The following is an 18,187-nucleotide window of genomic DNA, read 5'->3' on the forward strand; positions in this document are numbered from 1 at the left end:
TATGATGTGTTACAAAATTAGGTAGACAATTTTAACTAGGTTAAAACTGTTTATTACTATTATCAACAGTACAAAAGTAACCAAAGATATTTCACAAACATGTGCAGAACAAATAAAACTTAAAAAGCTGATGATGCGGTCTAGTTTTAACTCAAGGAGGGTTTGTTGTCCAATTATCAGCCTTCTTGCTATCAAACAAAAGTGTTGCAGCTGCTGGAGGCAGATTTTTATCCATATTCTCATCATCATAAACATAAGTATTCATTCCCTCCAAATCAGAAGCATCTTTAGGTTTTTCTTCTTGTTGGGATTGTTTTTGTTTTGCTGCTGCAATTTTTTGTGCACTTGAGGAGAGTTCAACAGGTTGAGAATCAGCAATCTTGCCTTGTTGATTCTCAATATTACGAGCACTTGAGAATAGATCAACAGGTTGAGAGTCAGCAATTTTTCCTCCTTCAAGAGGAGTTCCTGCTTTGTACCTTATTCTAAGAGCATCATCTTCAGATAGTCTTGCTTGAGCTGTCCCATAAGTAATATCATCTTTGCTCTTTGCCATAACTTTTGCAAAAGATAACCCTTATTGTTTCATTATTCTTTATCTTTTTAGGTATCAAAATTGGCACTAGAATGGACTTTGTTTAATCAGTTCCATGATGAGTTTTATAAGCAATGATGAGCATGGCTGTTTCTGCAAGAGAGGGAGACAAGTGTTTCTACTTATGAAAACGTGGACAGTCTTTCTTGCTGCCTAATAGGCTATGTGTAATACCACTAACTCTTGCGAAGCAATACGTAGCCTATATATACATTCATAATTTATACTCGGTCCGGCCAAACTTCTGCGAAGCTAAATAGTAAATATATAGTATATATATGTTCTCTTTAAAATAATCATTGTGAGTGTGAATCTAATATAAGTGTGTCCTAAAAACAGTCCATTCTTTAAGCAATTCAAGCTAATTGACATGGGGTATTTTCTTATTACACCAACATATCCAATGTAATCCATAAATAACGTTTAAAAATGGTAATACTATGTTATAGAGGTAAAGAGACTTATTTTTAATACACTCAGTAATTTCGTACTGTACCTACTTATTTTTGCATGATAAGTGCATCATTCCAACTTTCAAGCCATACCCAGTATCATTTCCTCTCATAACTTTTCTTCCTATTAATTTTGAAATGAAGTTTAAGGTTTAAGATTTAAATATTTAGTGAATTTATAATACGAATATAAAATTTAATTAAAAGCTAATGAATTCGTCTGAATTTGTTTCTACTAGCTCGTCCATGCCCTATTATTCACAATCCCACAAAAAAAAAGGGGCTCTTTATGATTATCCCTCACCCATCTTTTGGATAACACTGAGAGGGAGTGGACAGACTTGACCCACACCACACCACACTAGAAGATGGAGCTCAACTGATTTAGTCCATTTTACAAACTTTACAAAAAGAAAAAATCTGTTTCCTCTGGAACAGAATACTGTACAATTAGAGGGCAAGGAGAAGAAGCTCTCTATTTTCATAATCAAGAATGGCATAGATTCTCTAAAAGACACTATATTGTATGTTCTTTTGTGCTCTTTCCTTGTCTTTCTTTATGATTGATTGTAGAGAATTGACACCCAGATCATATTTTTGGTTTTTGTGATTCATTTCTGGTTCCATTAGACATTTTAGCTTCAATTATTTTCTTGATTTCATGGCAGTCCCATTAAATTCAGTATCCATAATAACAAATCCATCACCAGAAAATGCAAGAAATTCTTGTGGATTTTCTACCCACATACCAAAGTTCCTTCCTTTCTTCCAAAGTAAGAGCATTTCAAGAAATTTAGCTTCTTCCCATTTAAGTCCAGCTCTAAAAGAACAGGTACCAGTAGCTTCAAAGGGCAGTATTTTCACTCTACCCAATTGGAGGTCAGGCAAAAATGACCCAAGAAACAAAGAACTTAGGCTTTATGATGCATTTTTGTATTTGGAATACATGGTGGGAAAGGGACAAAAGCCTGATAAAACTCATGCAACTCAGCTTTTGTATGATCTTTGTAATTGTAATAAACTTAGGAAAGCTGCTAGAGTTATGGAAATGATGGTGAGTTCTGGTACTATACCTGATGCTGCTTCTTATACTTTCTTGGTGAATAACTTGTGTAAGAGAGGAAATGTTGGTCATGCTATGCAATTAGTTGATAAAATGGAAGAATATGGATATCCAACAAATACTGTGACTTACAATTCTCTTATAAGAGGACTTTGTATGAGGGGGAACTTGAACAAAAGCCTGCAATTTGTCGAAAAGTTGATCCAGAAAGGGTTGGTACCAAATGCATATACTTATTCTATATTGCTTGAGGCTAGTTATAAAGAAAAAGGGGTTAATGAAGCAATGTTGCTTTTAGACAATATTATTGCCAAGGGTGGAAAGCCTAATTTGGTTAGTTACAATGTTCTCTTAACTGGGCTGTGCAAAGAAGGAAGAATAGATGAGGCGAAACAATTCTTTAGAAACTTGCCATCAAAAGGGTTTAATCCTAATGTTGTCAGCTATAATATCTTGTTGAGGAGCTTGTGTTTTGAAGGACGTTGGGAAGAAGCGAATGAGTTTCTGGCGGAGATGGTTGGAGAAGATCGTTCACCATCGATTGTAACATACAATATATTGATTAGTTCGCTTGCTCTTCATGGACAAACGGATCATGCTATCAAGATTCTGGATGAAATGTACTTTGGAGAACAGTTCAAGCCAATTGCTGCTAGCTACAATCCGATAATTGCACGTCTCTGCAAAGATAGGAAAGTGGATGCAGTAATCAAGTGTCTTGACCAAATGTTAGAACGACATTGTAGTCCTAATGAGGGGACATATAATTCCATCGCTGTGCTGTGTGACGAAGGATTGGTTCATGAAGCCTTCTCAATTCTCCAAGCTTTGAGGATTAAACAAAGCTTCTCTAGTCATGATTTCTATAGAGCTGTGATTTCTGGTTTATGTAGGAAAGGGAACACATTTGCAGCATTTCAGCTTCTGTATGACATGACAGCCCACGGATTTACTCCAGACTCTTACACCTATTCATCATTGATCAGAGGATTGTGCTTGGAAAAGATGTTGGTGGCTGCCGTTGATGTATTCTACATGATGGAAGAAAATGGATATAGGCCTGATGTTGACAATTTCAATGCGCTTGTGCTTGGTCTATGCAAATCCAAAAGAACAGACCTGTCGCTAAAGGTATTTGAGGACATGATCAGCAAAGGTTATATGCCCAATGAGATAACATATACCATTCTAGTCGAAGGCATCATCCATGAAGATCACAAGGAGCTTGCATCAGTAGTCCTAAAGGAATTGCACCGGAAAGAAGTAATTAGTAGAAATACTGTTGAAAGACTTGCTATGCAATATGAGCTTGAGGACATGGCAGTATGCTGATCTTTCACAAAAACAACGGCGTGTGGTCACAGGATGAGAAACTAACAAAGGTTATTCATCAGCAAATGCTAAATACACCAAATCAACAAAAATTATTTTCATGCTGTATGTCAGATAGGAACTTTACACAACTAATAAACCTTCGGGATAATTGGTTTTCAGATAGGGTAGTTGATTCATAGTCGGCTTTAAATAGGTGAGTGGTGAAACTTGTCGATTCTCACTAGCTTGCTCTTGCTACTCAATTGCTGTTACAAAAATAGCTGTGTATCTCCTTTATCTAAAGCTTTCTTTCTAGTTGCCTATTGTATGCTAGAACATACAGTATTTGCTTTCTAAGTGAAACCTTACAGCTTCTTTCCCCTTGAAACATTGTATATTAACTGAGCCTTATATGTAGAAAAACCCAAAATTCTTTTCATTAGTGTCGATATTAATTTTTCTTAGGTTCAGTTCCAATTCAGTTTTCTAACTTCAACTGAACCTCCACAGTCCATATTGGTAAGAGCCTTGGGGCCTAGTGCCTTCTTCAGTCTCTTTAGTATAGTTTCTCTTGAGGAAAGAGGCAAAGCCTGGAGCATACACAAATGACACCCATCGTTACAACATGGTATGGGGAGGGTGGTGTGTACGAAGCCTTACCCCTACCCTTTGAAGGTAGGGAGGCTGTTTCCATAGACCCTCAGCTCAAATGACACCCATGGTTAGTCTAAGTAAATGTCGAGCATGAGAAAATTAGTGTCCCCCAAGGTGTATTGCCTAACATGGATTACTGAGACACTTCTTTTTCCACACGTGTGTAAACTTTTAACATATTTGAGCTAGTGGATATTTTTGTGACTTGGTCTGATAAATGAAAATTTCCATCTTTTATGTTATACGTATATATTGCACAAAGTCACCAAGGCAAATTTTAGTTCTGATCAATCTCAAGTAAACCTCTTGTTGATTCTAGTAAACATGCAGTTACAATTTATTCAGTAATTGACTTATTGTACGTTAAAGTGGTGTAAACACTTGCATTAACGTGATAGATGTTCTTCAAGATGATTCAGATTCAATATGCCTTGATATTCTTGAACCAAGCAAGCACAAGCATGATCATACTAGATCAAAACCAATCATGTGTTTCACTTCACACTTGTTCATCATCAGAACGTCACATGAGGTATTAACGTTCAAAGCCAAAATTTATTCATATGAAATGTAGCCCAGATAAACAGAAATCCTCTTAATATTGTCAGCTTAAAAGAGAAAAGGTTCAAGATAATCTCACATATATCTTTGGTTGACAAAACTAGCAAGTTACCATAAAAACACAACATCCTTACTAGCAATACTTAAAAAACTAAAACTAAGCTCCTTCATAGAACATATAGTAGATTAACTAATGAACAGCTTCAAACAACGGACAACCTCCATTCTTTGGAGCTGCCACAGAGATGGACAGCGATAGTAAAAGGCTGCAGTTTCAACCAAGAAACCACCCTAGGCATCTGGACCCCTGCTGCTCTACTTAGATCTTTGTCTCATCTTTCTGCGCTTCCTCTTCAGTCTTCTCATACGCTTCTTCTTCCACTGCATTTAAAATAAAAACATTAGTGGATGTTACAACTACAATGGTACAAGAAAACAAAACCTTAGCTGACTCCCTGTTCACAAAATTGCGGTGCCGACAGAGTTTTGACACAAACACTTGGTTGTTATCTAAAGAGGCTAAAATAGCACATCACATTGTCTCAGCTTTCCTCTAAATCTCCAAGGCAACACTCTTCAAAATATCTATATCCAAAAAATATATATTACATTCCGGGGCACACACTAGCCCAACACATTCCTTCCCATTTTTACTAAAATAAAGACTAACAAATACTTTCTCCCATGGAAGACGCAGGATTTCAGAATGTTTCTACCCCAACATTACATCTCAAAAGACCCAACATGGTCCAACTTCAAACAAATACTTGAATATTTTATTGAAAGGTGTTTGATAAGGTACAAACAAATATGACTAGTAAAGCAGCTGAGTGTATATTAACATAAAATGCCCCAGGGGTTAACAAATGCATAAAGGATAACACCTTTCCGAACTTTTTTCGCTCGAATCAAGAAGACAATGAAAAAATAGAAAGTGAGGTCCACCGAGGCAAAATATTAATTAGATTTTGAGCTCATATTTTCATTTCACACATAGAACCAAAGTTCCATAGCTCCAATTCTCAGTCTCCTCCTCCTTCAAGGTCCTAAGATCAGTGGCTACTCCTTCATTGATTACGTGATTCTAACATCAATTTCTCCCCAAGTTATAGGAAAATCAAGGATCTTTCCCAAAGGATTCAAGTAAAAAATTTCTAAGGTTCGATAAACAATCAGCCATACGTCCATGAGTCCATGTCTTGACTTTTGCAAGAGATGAATTGAAGGGGATTGTGTATGTTGGAGTCTGTTTTGTCTGTTGGTTGATCTCATAAGAGAAGTTTATGTGAGCTAGGAGAAAGGATGATTGTGGAAAAACACCATTGTAAAAGACCTTGGAGCTTTATGCTCATAAGACGTTTGCTAGCTAACACGCTAACACGAGTCCCTACTCCCTTTAATCACTATTGTTGTAGATTAAAGTTGTCAAGGCACAAGGGGTAATTGAGCATTGTGGTACATTATAATCCAGAATCGAAGTATATCCTATTCGTGAGCTTCCATTCTACTTTATGTGGTTTGTAATTCCTCTATTTGAAAGGTCTATCATCCTACATGCTAAATGAATCATCTCCAAGTATTCCAATCACCATGAATCATGTATTATAAACCTCCAAGCATGACACATCAGTTATAATCAAGTAATCAGGTAATGCGTTCAAATAGGTAACTGAAAATACGATGTGTATGAACAACTTCAACAAAAACAATAGCCAATCCTTTAATCCATCACAGCATACACAAATCGTTTCATTACAAGCAAATAACAATTGCGAATTTGAAGTTTCAGCAAAAAACAAAACTGAACAGCAACACAAAACCGAAAAAGATAACATGAAATGCATTATTTAGGATCAGAGAACAGACCTTGGCCCTCATGCTTGCTCAAAAATCACCGTCGGCTCTCTCTTTATCTCGTCTTCCGCCGCTTCCACGGTGCAAATGCGGCCTCCTCTTTTATTTATAGGGTGGTAACTAACCCTAGCTCCTACCAGGACATTCTAGTAATTTCACTTTCATTTTTGCCCTTCGTTTTTCTCTTTTCCTTTTTTTCTTTCTCAAAAGACAAATTATTTAAGTGTTAAAGTTGCGAAAAAGAATAACGCAAACAAAACAACATAAAAATCTAGTGAATCATCCAAAAATAGTAAGTTACCCAATATATTTAATTAGTTTGGTAACAAATTCATATTCGTGTGCTAAAAATTTAAAGTCATTCTTCTTGAAAAAATTAGTATTTGTTTAGCTTCGGTTTAAATTCACATTAAAAAATTATGAAGTCACATTTACGTATTATGTAATAGATATTAATTTTATCCTCTTAAATATATACAAAAGCAATATCAAGTACGCTTATGATTAACAATGCAATAAATTTAACATATGATCACATAACATTAATTTTATGTGGACACTAGTGTGTTATACTTGAGGCTTTAATATCCCAAACAAAAGTGTTGGTAAACAAATATGACAATTCAATTTCTTGGTGAGCAGAATGCTCGTTATTTTGATTTTTTTCTCTGTTGAGACCCTCTCATTGCTATAATCATATGTTATGACAACTTCAGGTCACGATCATTGAAGGCCTCTACTACAACCATAAGTTATGGCAACTCTAGCTAGCTAGCAATCACTGAGGCTCGCCCTGCAAGCCTAGAGTGGGTTGAAAGCTCAATTTCCATTCAAATCATGTTAGGAAATTTTTCGTTTTTTTTAAATCTAGAGAAATCTACAAGTTTTTCGTCCCTAATTCCATCTTTGCAGTCATCTAGTTCATTAGAATAGTAAAAAAGTTCTCATGCTTTTATTATTGTTATTGATGATTTGGTTATCATGGACTATGAGAACTCAAGTTTGTTTCTGATTTCATTCATATTGATGATAAATCTTCTCGTGTTTTACCATAAAAACTTAAAATTCGTAGACAAATAAAAAGTAGAGGTGTAGTTCTTGCTCAAAAAATAATTCACACCCCTTTCGAATCATTGGCTCGTCCAACATTTTACGACCATACGAGCATTTTTTTTTTATTCAAATGTAGAAATAATTTTTGTAATATTTAGGAGTAAAATTCCAAATATGAGGAATAACTATAATTAAGGCCAAATTTTTTATTTTTTTTGCCCTTTTGACATTCCTGCTGACGAGTACCGGAAAAGACAATGTCGAACGAAGCCCCAGAAAAACCACCGTGCAACACCCCGGAGCATGACTCAGCCAGTACTGCCGTCGACGGCGACGGCGTAAACGACAACAACGACACTTCAAATTCTGCCTTAGCGAAGGGCCTTTCCACCATAATATCTTCTATAATCCGGGAATTTGATGACAGCGCTGCCGCCACCTCTCGTAGTCAAGATCAGCTCTCTTCCACTCTCGATCGTCTCACTGGAGGTATCATTCCATCACCTTCTTCTAATTGTATTCACTGGACTTAATTTCGACATTCATTTCTGATGCTCTGTATAATTGGAGTTAGGGATTCATTTACTGTTTATTAGGCTGAAACATTTCATTTTTGTTACCAATTGCTATTGAATAGTATAAAGTAGGAAGCTTGACAAGAGTGGGTTGCTCAGATGATAAAGAACCCTCCACCTTCAACCCTAAAGCTTTGGGCTTGAGTTACTAATGGAGCAAAATGGGTGGGAGGCCCTAGGGAGGGATTAAAAGGAAAAAGTAGGAAGATTTGCAAACAAAATTGCTCTATTATCGTACATCTTAGAAAGAGTCCAAATAATCTTTACTAAGATGGATGTTCCAACTGAATAGCTGAATGGTTGAGCCATAGGAGTAACAATCCAGCTGCAATATGATGTGCAGGCTTACCCAAACAGATGTGGTTGTGCAATGTAGCAAGTTGTTCAATGGATTGGTCGAGATGAGCATAAGATGCCATCACACCATTCTCATGTTAGAGAAATCACCAGGGATGGGGTATGTGTGTGTATGCTGGGAGGCAATAGTTGTATATGTAATTTTGTTTGCACCTTCTAGTTTCATTTGAAGCTCACCATTGTTTCCATGAGAATGAATACAATCACTTTCTTCTTCCTTTTTGCTATTGCTATTTGATATATTCTAAGTTCTCATTGAACCTTAAAGCTTCAAAAAGAGAAGGAAAAAAGATACACATTGCTTTCGTAGATATTAACAGAAGTCTAATAACATTGTTGCTTGCAAAAAGGTCAATCTTTATTCCATACATTTTGAAAAGTCAAATTAACTTGGCGGACTATATTCAGCGTGTGAAAAAAAAAAGTGAGTTTAAGATATCTTGAAATAATTTTTCATTTAAAAAGAAAATAGATATCTCGAAATAATTTTTTAGCTCCTTCCTCTCCCTTTGGTATGTACAGTGAGACTTTTGTGTTCTCTATGTAAAGTAGACATGTCGCCCATTCTTCTTTATGCCTGATTATTAGTGGCGACAGGCAATTGCATTGAAAAATGGATGTAAAACTGTATTTCCTTAAGTTTTGTTGCTACACGTCGATTGCATCAAGACTCATCTAATTGCCGTGGGTTCACTAACTATTACAGATGCAAGGAAATCACTGTTCTATATAATATCTGAAGTATTAAAAAGGCTATTAGGAATAGAGATCCAGGTTGCTAAGTCTGGTGTTTAATCAAAGACTCTGCTTTTATGTGATTGATTTCTTGTTCTTTCGTGGTCCTGCTTCTACCTGCAGAGCTTGACAAGCTGCTGGAAGATGCCCCATTGCCTTTTATCATGCAGCATGCTGCCAGAATTTCTGGTGTTAGGAAAAGAATTACATCATTGAACTCACTTTTGAAGTCTATACAGAGGCGTCTTGATAGTATCGACCACACACTATCTGCTGGTTTGAGACATGGTACACTTATTTTTTTCTTGATACATTTATGTCAAGTTTTTCATGGAAATTCAATTAGGATGTGTGCAGGTTCTTAATACTTTATACTCCGGTGTGAATGCTTTACTTGTGTAATCTTTCAAATAGTTCTGTACATGAATTTGGTATTATGTCCAAGCTGTAGGACATAAAAGTACCATGGAACAGTAATTCCACAATTTATCTTGGAAATTTAATTTTCTACAGGGTTAATAGCGTTTTGAAGGAAGCTTATATCCACTAATGCTTTGTTATATCTTTTTGCAGAGCAGTCCACAGGGGATGGTGGGCGAGACCATGAGAACCATAAGTCTTCATTGAAGAGGTAAAGCTGTTTCTGGTGTTCGATGAACATATAATTTCCTCACTTTGGATATGCATGAGTGAGAACATTTAGGAGACAATTAACATAGGAGTTTGATTTGTGATATATTTCCTAGTCTTTTGATGCAAAAAGGTAATCGAGGTTCATCGGGTCATAGCTTTTTATCCCTTGCACGTTTATTAGGATCTAGAACACGCAATTCTAGTGCATTAGTTGATTTTTCTATGAACCTCCTACTTTTTAACAGCAGTTTTCCTCCCTGAGAGGACATCAGAAACTAGTATGATAGACATGGCGGAGCGTCAATAAGCCAGTGATCAACACAGTCTCCGCTTATTTGTACATTTATTTAAGCAGGAGGAACAGGTTACTTCCACTGTTTGGTGGAGAAATTTACTGGTAAATCTTGACCTCCCATTCTGAGATGCCTATCTTACTGGATAAAGAAAAAGAACAAAACACTTCATTCTTATCTTCAGAGCAGTAATTTCTAAGTAAAATGTCTCAGTAGTTTTGGCTAAGTTGAGAAGTTTAACATGTAAAACAAGACAACGAGGGTCCAAAATAGGAGGCATATCATGCATGGTAAGTGATACCCAAACCTGGAACAGACTACAGGTAGAGCCTGCTAACATGAACTTTTTCCTGCCTTCTTTGGAATCAATGATATCTTCTTAGTTCTTACTATCTAACCTTTCCCAGTATGTGTCAAATGAATTAATTCAGTGTACTCATTTTGTCTTGTGTTTCAATATCTTGGTGCTGCAATTGCTTGCTGAGAAAATCATTTGTGAGTTGGAGCATATTATTAAAGTGTGTAATATTACTGGAGCATGCAACATTTGATAACCTTTAGATGAGCTAAATCTTTTTGAGTGTTGCCTTCATAATGTCTAAAAGGAAGTGTATGAGTTTTATGTCATTGACTGGCTTCTAAATCAGTTACTATGTGGTTGTTTTGGGGCAGTTCATGATCAAAATCCAGAGAAGATTCAAATGTCCTTCGCAGTGCCTGTAGACGCTCCTTCTGATTGTGCAAGCATTTGGAACTGATTCAGCCTGGTGGTGTAAAAGGTAGTCTGATGCATGAAGTTACAACACTCTGGTATTCTGAAAAGATGTTCTTTTACCTATCAAAATTTCTCGTTTTCAGCTTGTGCCACAGTATGTCCTAGTTGCCCAGAAAAGCAAAACATTATAAAATGGAAAACGTGTGGTGACTGATTTAGGAGCTCAACTACTGTAGGCCAGCCTGTAGGTACAATTTGAAGGGGGAAATCTTTGTGAAACTGAATTCTTATATTCTGCTCCGAAACATATTGTTAATCGTTTTGCATTGCATCAGATAGGTGTACTTTGTTTTACAACTTGACATTTTATTGTATAATGTGTATTCATGATTCTATAATTGATAAGACCAGTGATTGGTGGTTCTGAAATACCGTGAGAAGATTGCTCGATCTCTCTCTTTGTTTGATAATGGTCATTAACAAGAGAATAATCCTTTCTATTGTGCTTAAAATCAAATATTACCATCTACTTAAAGCAAGAATTTGCTCTAGGACGAGTATAACACATCTAGATGGTCTCTTTTCAGTTTGTTAAGCTCAATACTCAACAAAGTAAGGCACATTGAACTTCTTCGTTGAATTCACAAAAATAATCATATGAAAAATCTATAATAAAGTTATGAGGTAGTTTAACAACCATTTAATTTCAACTTAAAACCAAAAAAGTTGAACACATAGGTGTCCACCAAGAAACTAAAACTTTGACAATTGGCTCAATCTTATACAACACCTAGGTGATGGTAAACTAACATCAACAACAATCTGCCCCTAGCCTCCAAGAGTTTCCAAACCAACCAATCAAAAGTCATAACCAAAAGTCCAAAACCAACAAATTAATAACTAACACTGTATAATCACATCATAATCTTAACCAAACTCCCACTATAAATACCTTAATCCATAGTTACTTTCTCATCACCATCAAACAAAATCTCAAACACTTCAACTCTAACTACACACACAATACATAAAGAAGAAAAACTATGGCTAGAAACACATACACTTGCATGTTCATAGTTGCTATCATCTCCTTAGCACTTAGTGGGAAATCTGAAGCTGGTCGTAATCTATTGCAAACCAATAACCCAAGTTTTCCAACTATACCAAGCATTCCAAATATCCCAAATATTCCAAACATGCCATCATTTCCAAAAATTGGATCAATGCCACCAATGCCATCAATTCCAACAATTCCAAAATTCACAATGCCACCAATGCCATCATTCCCAAAAATCCCAACTTCTATTCCATCTATCCCATTTTTCACTCCACCACCTCCTAAGAACTAATTAAGTAGATTAGTCTACTTAATTATTCTAATTATATTGGATTGTGATTTACACTGTTTTGTTATTTGTGCTGTTCCTTTGTTTTGTTGAGTTGATGATATGATTTGCATTTCCATTAGTTGTGTTATTAGTTTTCAGGCTATTTGTCTTTGTGTATACGTCCTGGGGGACTATATATAGTTGGGTGTTGTACCATATTTCTATATGTAATTTTACAATTTCGTGTGTTTCACCTTTATTTATGATATTGATGCTTTTATTCTACTTTTGATCGTTTTATTTTCTTTGGGTACAGTTGAAAGACAAATTGTAAAATCGCTCATAAGAAATACGGCTAATATTAGGATAGGTTCTTACGTACCTTAATATTCTGAATGCTCAATTAGCATACACAAGGAGACATATTTATTCGTTAATGAAAAATCCTAATTTGAGTCACCATTTTTACGAATCTCAAAGACCATTCAATATGCAAATGTGAAAATTTGAATATCACGCTGTACTAATTCTTTTCTTAATGAGATGGTTATAATTATACAAATGTCTGACTTATTCGTGATTATAAGTTTCAAATCTCATTCTTTCATTCTTTTTTGACTAATCAAACACGCCGCTACGTAGTATATTAACTCTTGGATCCACGTCTATATTCATGTCCCAATTCTAAACCTAGCAAGTTGCACAATTGTGACATGTTAGCTTAGAAGGGGAAAAAAGATATATAAAGAATATGCTACTAGATTGTTGGTTGAACAATTCAAACAACAAAGTGGCTGTAGTTTAGTGGTGAGAATTCCACGTTGTGGCCGTGGAGACCTGGGCTCGAATCCCAGCAGCCACACACTACTCTTTTTTTAAAAAAATCGTACATAAATAACTATACATTGAAGACAATAATATAATTGAACCTATTTAACTTTTAAATTAGATTGATTGGTTCAATAATTTTCTCGCTATCCCACCTTAAAAAAGATCTTAGAAGACTATGAAGTGACATTTCAATTACTAAGACTTATTTAAGAAGTTATTTCTACAACTATTATGTTAAAAGAACAAGACTAGGGCCTAGATAGAAAAAAGTTGTGTGCCCTTTTATTTGCCCAATGCTTAACAAAGTGAGGCAAATTAAAAAAATTCTACATTGAATTCACAAAAATAATCATATGAAAAATCTATAATAAAGTTATGAGGTGGTTCATATAACAACCATTTAATTTCAACTTAAAACCAAAATGGTTTATATAACAACCATTTGATTTCAACTTAAAACCAAGAAAGGTCACCACAAATACACAAATAGGTATCTACCAAGAATCTAAAACTTGACAATTGGTTCAATTTAATACAACACCTACGTGATGGTAATCTAACATCAACAAAAATCTACCAAGAGTTTCCAAACCAACCAATCAAAAGTCATAACCAAAACCAACAAATTAATAACTAATAGTATTATATTCCACTATAAATACCTTAATCCATTTAGTTACTTTCTCATTACCATTAAACAACATCTCTAAATCTTCTCAACTCCAACTACAAATAAAAATTAAAAAAAAATGGGTAGAAGCACATACACATGCATGTTCATAATTGTTATTATCTCCTTAGCACTTAGTGAGAAATATGAAGCTAGTCGTGATCTATTACAAACCAATAACCCAAAATTTCCTACTATACCAGAAATGCCAAACATGCCTAATATGCCCTCCATTCCAAAAATTGGATCAAATATACCAACAATTCCAGGATTTACAATGCCATCATTCCCCCAAATCCCTACTATTATTTCATCCACCCCAACACCTTCTGAGAACTAATTTATAAGTAGATATTGTTGCATTTTCATTAGTTGTGTAATTGTGTTATTAGTTTTCAGGCTATTTGTCTTTGTGTTCCACTATAGGCCCTGAGGGGCAATATCTAGTTGTGTACATGTGTTAGGTTTTTGACATGATTTTCTTTTGTCATATTTAAATTTGAGTTTTACTTTTCTCTCGAACAAAAGTCATAACATTATCTCTCTTTAATATTTGGTTATTCCTATCATGGAGAAAAGTTTAGAGCTATCATATTTTCAATTATGTCACTTGAGATACACTTGAACTTATTCGTATCATGTCAGGTAAGACACACGTGTCTACTTATTCAACTTTCTACAAGTTTAAACGCCTACTTGTGCATAATCAAAGTCGAGGGGAGGGGACATAGATGTCAACTGATGCTAAGTTAAATGATACATTTATGTATTATATCTTTCAATAACTAAGACTTAAGTTTAAGGTGTTTTCTATGATTGAATTCTTTCAATGAATTAAGGTAAGTGTTCATCGCTATTTATAAATTTACTTGTGGATTAAATCAAGTTTTTCCAACAAATATAACACTGAAAATAAGGTTTGAAGTTAACCATGACAAACATTTCATTTTCTCATAACCAGGAACCTAGAAAAGTGATATTTTCATATAGTTGTAAAGTTTGAAGCCAGAAAATGATTATTCAAAAGAAGAATATTTTATGTCTTAATGACAAAAGAAAAATGTCTATTCCATAAAGTGAAGACAAAAGCCTTCACGTGAAACCATATAAATGGAAAATAATCTTACATTCCCCTCCTATCTAAAAGCAAAAAAACACATAAAAATTTAAAATTTTCCTCATAAGCAAACAAGCTTATTATGATACTCCTTGTTAACAAATGAAACAACAAGAACATGATTATCTATCTTGAAATTGTTCTATTCTAAGTTTGGCACATGGGGTTAGCAGCAATAAATAACACTTTATATTAATTAATCAATTTGAAAGAACAAAGTATAGTGATCAAAGATAGAGATCTCGAAACTAAAAAGCAAATGAACAAGTTGCAAGACTTGTATAATGAGTATTTCACCTGACAAAGCAAATAACGTTCGAAAACAAACTGATCTCTACATCACAAATAAGGAACAAAGTCTATGTTTACATTCATCTCTCCGATTCAAATTTATTTATGAAATTATACTAGATATATGTTGTGTGTGTAAATAAGATTACAATTTGTACTAACTATTTTCGTAAAGACCTCAAAAATATCAAATCTCTTTATAAGAAATACTTATATTTTTAATTATTTTCTTAATAAGTGTGGTAAGTCAAAATATGAAAAGTGAAAGCAAGGAATAAAATAAAAAAGTAGAGAGTAGTACACTAAAATTATTTAACTAGGTTCCAAAAACATCCAATGTGTTTTAAGTAAACGAGGTATACTTTTAACAGTAACCTAGAATTGCTAGTGTTGTATTTATCCAAATAATGCAGTCAAGTTGGAGAGGTCTTCAAGGCATATCTTAACATAACAACAACTAACTTTCTCGTAACAAATGAAACTCATAACTTTTTGCACAAAACAAAAAAGGTAGACTGTTAGCTATAAAAATACTCCACATAAGAGTGTGGTGCTTTTATATTGGAGTGGGGTGGATGAACGTATAAAGTGGTGATCAGACCAGTATGGATAGACGATGTAAATAAAAGTAACAAAAATGAAAATGTTTAAATGAATGTTGTGCAATGTGTATAATAGGAGAGTTCAGAAAAGGGTGAGAGTGACCTTCATAATCGATAAAATGAGAGAGACGAGACTTAGATAATTCAAGCATATAAAGAGAAGATACATAAATATCCCATACTTAATAATGTTTTTTCTCTATCAAATGCTTATTTATAAAATCAGTATCTAACATTTAATAATGTTTCACAACACATAATACTTACTGATTACTTTTAATTAGCTAAGCCAACAGATCTCTTAATCAATTACTTAATTATTTAATTTAAGTTAATTAAAAGCAAAGCAGGCAAAGTGACCAGTACGCAGTTCAGCATCTGCTTCCGCGAACCATCCTAATTTTGCCCTCTTCCTCTCAATATATATAATAATAAATAAAATATTTTAAATTTCTTTACAACGGTAATTACCTATTTAATATATTTTTTAAATTTTTGCTTCAGATAAAATTTGAATAAAAAAATAAAAACGAATATTAATGTGCCCGCCATGATCCCCAAAACTATCCCGCTTTTTCAGTTTGGGCTTTTGGACCCAAGTCGTCACATTGATTTGGGCTTTTTAAATCTTTGACCACATTCCACGTGTTAATACCCCATTTGTTGTAAACAATGGACCCACCTGTTTCTGATGTTTCTATTTATGTGCTCCCCCTTCACATATAATGCCACTGGGACACAGTCTCCCTGTTGCTTACTGCTAAACAATGGAGCGCCACATACACTGCGCTGCACTACTATAAACACTATTCATAAACCCTAGCTACCTACTCTCTTACTTTGCATCTTTTTGCATATTTTTTGGGATCTTTGACTCTTTCTTTTTATATATATATTCCATTCTGTAATCGTTAAGTTAACGTTTCTTCTATTTGTTTGTACGCCGGAAATTATGGCTTCAGCATGCGTAAACAAAATGGGTATGTCGCCGGAGAAGTTTTTGGATTGTTCTCCGGCTGCGAAGTACAAGTCATATGGTTGGTTAAGTCCAAGGATGTCATTTAGTAGGGACGGCGAAGGTTCCAAGGTTGCCGGAGCTAAGCAGACGAGTGTTGAAAATGATAAGGTGGAGGAATTAGATCCAGAAGTTTCGAAAGATATGGTGGATTTTGAGTTTTGCCTTGAAAATCCGGTAAATATGCTGCCAGCTGATGAGCTTTTTTTCGATGGAAAGCTGATGCCGCTTCATCTCTCTATGATCCGTCCTGCTGCTACGACGTCGGCTGCTGTTTCCACTGGTGTAAGATCGCCGGATACACCTCAAGTTCGGATGAGAAATGAGATTTGTAATGCGGATCCTTATTTGTTCTCTCCGAAAGCACCGAGGTGTACTACACGATGGAGGGAGCTTTTAGGCTTGAAGAAACAGAGTCAAAACAACATTAATGTCAAGCAGGAAACTCAGAGAACGTCGTCGTTACCGAGCAGTGCTGCTCATAAATCCCTGAAAAATTTCCTTCATCGCAACTCAAAGTCCTTAAGCACTTCTCTAGACTCGTCTCTTCACCTTCCGTTGTTGAAGGACTCCGATACCGAGTCCGTTTCAATTTCTTCTCGATTATCCCTTTCGTCTTCCTCTTCTGGCCATGACTACGATGATCTTCCTAGACTCTCCCTTGATTCAGATAAACCAAACAGTTTATCTCGAAATGCAAATCATATCTCTAATCACCGCCGGGTTCGAGTTGTGAAGCATAGAGTGTCATCATCTGATAATCCCCTTGCTAATAGAGCTAGCAGAAGCCCCGTTCGTAAACAATCAGACTCTACTGTCACCACTGTTCGAGGAGCCTCTGTTGATAGTCCTCGCATGAACTCGTCGGGGAAGATTGTTTTCCACAGCCTAGAAAGAAGTTCAAGCAGTCCCAGCACCTTCAATGGTGGACCCAGGTATAAACACAGAGGAATGGAGAGATCTTATTCAGCTAATGTCCGTGTTACTCCTGTTCTCAATGTTCCCGTTTGTTCCCTTAGAGGTTCTTCAAAATCAGGGGTCTTCGGATTTCCCCTGTTTTCTTCTTCATCTTCATCTTCTGCTGTAACTGGAAACAAAGCAGGACACCATCACAGTAACATCAGACCCAGAACAGATCGCATCAAAGAATGACAGTTTTTTAGGCTAGAAACTTGGTAATCCTTACCCTTTTTCCGTTAGATTTTTGAGGGGGTTTTTTCATGCAATTTTTCCAGATTTCTACAGGCTTAGAAAAAAAAAATCATGTAAATATGCAGGCAACTCTTAGCTTGTTTTACTTCCATTGTTCTCTTCTTCTTTGCTAACTCTGATGTTGAAAGCTAATGTTTTTGAATTTTAATTATTTTTTTTTATGAATCTTATTAATGGAGTATTATTATATTTCTTGTACCTGAAAGCTATGGGAATAGCTTTTCCTAAAAGTTCATCCCTTTCTTTTCATTCTTGAATGAATCGATA

The 18,187-nt window shown here is 35.2% G+C and overlaps 4 protein-coding genes, 1 long non-coding RNA gene and 1 other non-coding gene across 6 annotated transcripts; 4 read left to right on the top strand and 2 right to left on the bottom strand.

Annotated features, from left to right (window-relative positions):
• Positions 1-45: 45 nt before the first annotated feature.
• On the bottom strand, positions 46-761 carry LOC125876751 (SEED MATURATION PROTEIN 1). The gene has a single exon (XM_049557988.1). It carries the CDS (start codon positions 554-556, stop codon positions 152-154), a length of 405 nt encoding a protein of 134 aa, XP_049413945.1. The 5' UTR covers positions 557-761; the 3' UTR covers positions 46-151.
• A 608-nt stretch (positions 762-1,369) lies between these two features.
• On the top strand, positions 1,370-3,888 carry LOC125876604 (pentatricopeptide repeat-containing protein At1g79080, chloroplastic). The gene has a single exon (XM_049557824.1). The coding sequence runs from the start codon at positions 1,709-1,711 to the stop codon at positions 3,440-3,442; it is 1,734 nt and encodes a 577-aa protein (XP_049413781.1). The 5' UTR covers positions 1,370-1,708; the 3' UTR covers positions 3,443-3,888.
• Positions 3,889-4,613: 725 nt separating this feature from the next.
• On the bottom strand, positions 4,614-6,701 carry LOC125876274 (uncharacterized). The gene is made up of 2 exons (XR_007447480.1): positions 6,506-6,701; positions 4,614-5,020 (listed from the first exon to the last, which is right to left on the bottom strand). It is a non-coding gene; the product is annotated as an uncharacterized LOC125876274 (long non-coding RNA).
• A 1,045-nt stretch (positions 6,702-7,746) lies between these two features.
• On the top strand, positions 7,747-11,296 carry LOC125877827 (uncharacterized). The gene is made up of 4 exons (XM_049559097.1): positions 7,747-8,035; positions 9,337-9,501; positions 9,787-9,844; positions 10,812-11,296. Exons 1-4 carry the CDS (start codon positions 7,804-7,806, stop codon positions 10,816-10,818), a joined length of 462 nt encoding a protein of 153 aa, XP_049415054.1. The 5' UTR covers positions 7,747-7,803; the 3' UTR covers positions 10,819-11,296.
• A 1,676-nt stretch (positions 11,297-12,972) lies between these two features.
• On the top strand, positions 12,973-13,044 carry TRNAH-GUG (transfer RNA histidin (anticodon GUG)). The gene has a single exon. It is a non-coding gene; the product is annotated as a tRNA-His (tRNA).
• A 3,385-nt stretch (positions 13,045-16,429) lies between these two features.
• On the top strand, positions 16,430-18,066 carry LOC125877155 (uncharacterized). The gene has a single exon (XM_049558494.1). The coding sequence runs from the start codon at positions 16,646-16,648 to the stop codon at positions 17,858-17,860; it is 1,215 nt and encodes a 404-aa protein (XP_049414451.1). The 5' UTR covers positions 16,430-16,645; the 3' UTR covers positions 17,861-18,066.
• Positions 18,067-18,187: the final 121 nt, after the last annotated feature.

This window comes from Solanum stenotomum, chromosome 9, assembly GCF_019186545.1.
Source record: "Solanum stenotomum isolate F172 chromosome 9, ASM1918654v1, whole genome shotgun sequence".
Classification (NCBI taxonomy): Eukaryota; Viridiplantae; Streptophyta; class Magnoliopsida; order Solanales; family Solanaceae; genus Solanum; species Solanum stenotomum.

Coding starts and splice junctions, on each gene's coding strand:
- LOC125876751 (XM_049557988.1), bottom strand. CDS start 556: ATGGCAAAGAGCAAAGATGATATTACTTATGGGACAGCTCAAGCAAGA.
- LOC125876604 (XM_049557824.1), top strand. CDS start 1,709: ATGGCAGTCCCATTAAATTCAGTATCCATAATAACAAATCCATCACCA.
- LOC125877827 (XM_049559097.1), top strand. CDS start 7,804: ATGTCGAACGAAGCCCCAGAAAAACCACCGTGCAACACCCCGGAGCAT. Junction 8,036..9,336: donor TCTCGATCGTCTCACTGGAG/GTATCATTCCAT, acceptor TTCTACCTGCAG/AGCTTGACAAGCTGCTGGAA. Junction 9,502..9,786: donor ATCTGCTGGTTTGAGACATG/GTACACTTATTT, acceptor ATCTTTTTGCAG/AGCAGTCCACAGGGGATGGT.
- LOC125877155 (XM_049558494.1), top strand. CDS start 16,646: ATGGCTTCAGCATGCGTAAACAAAATGGGTATGTCGCCGGAGAAGTTT.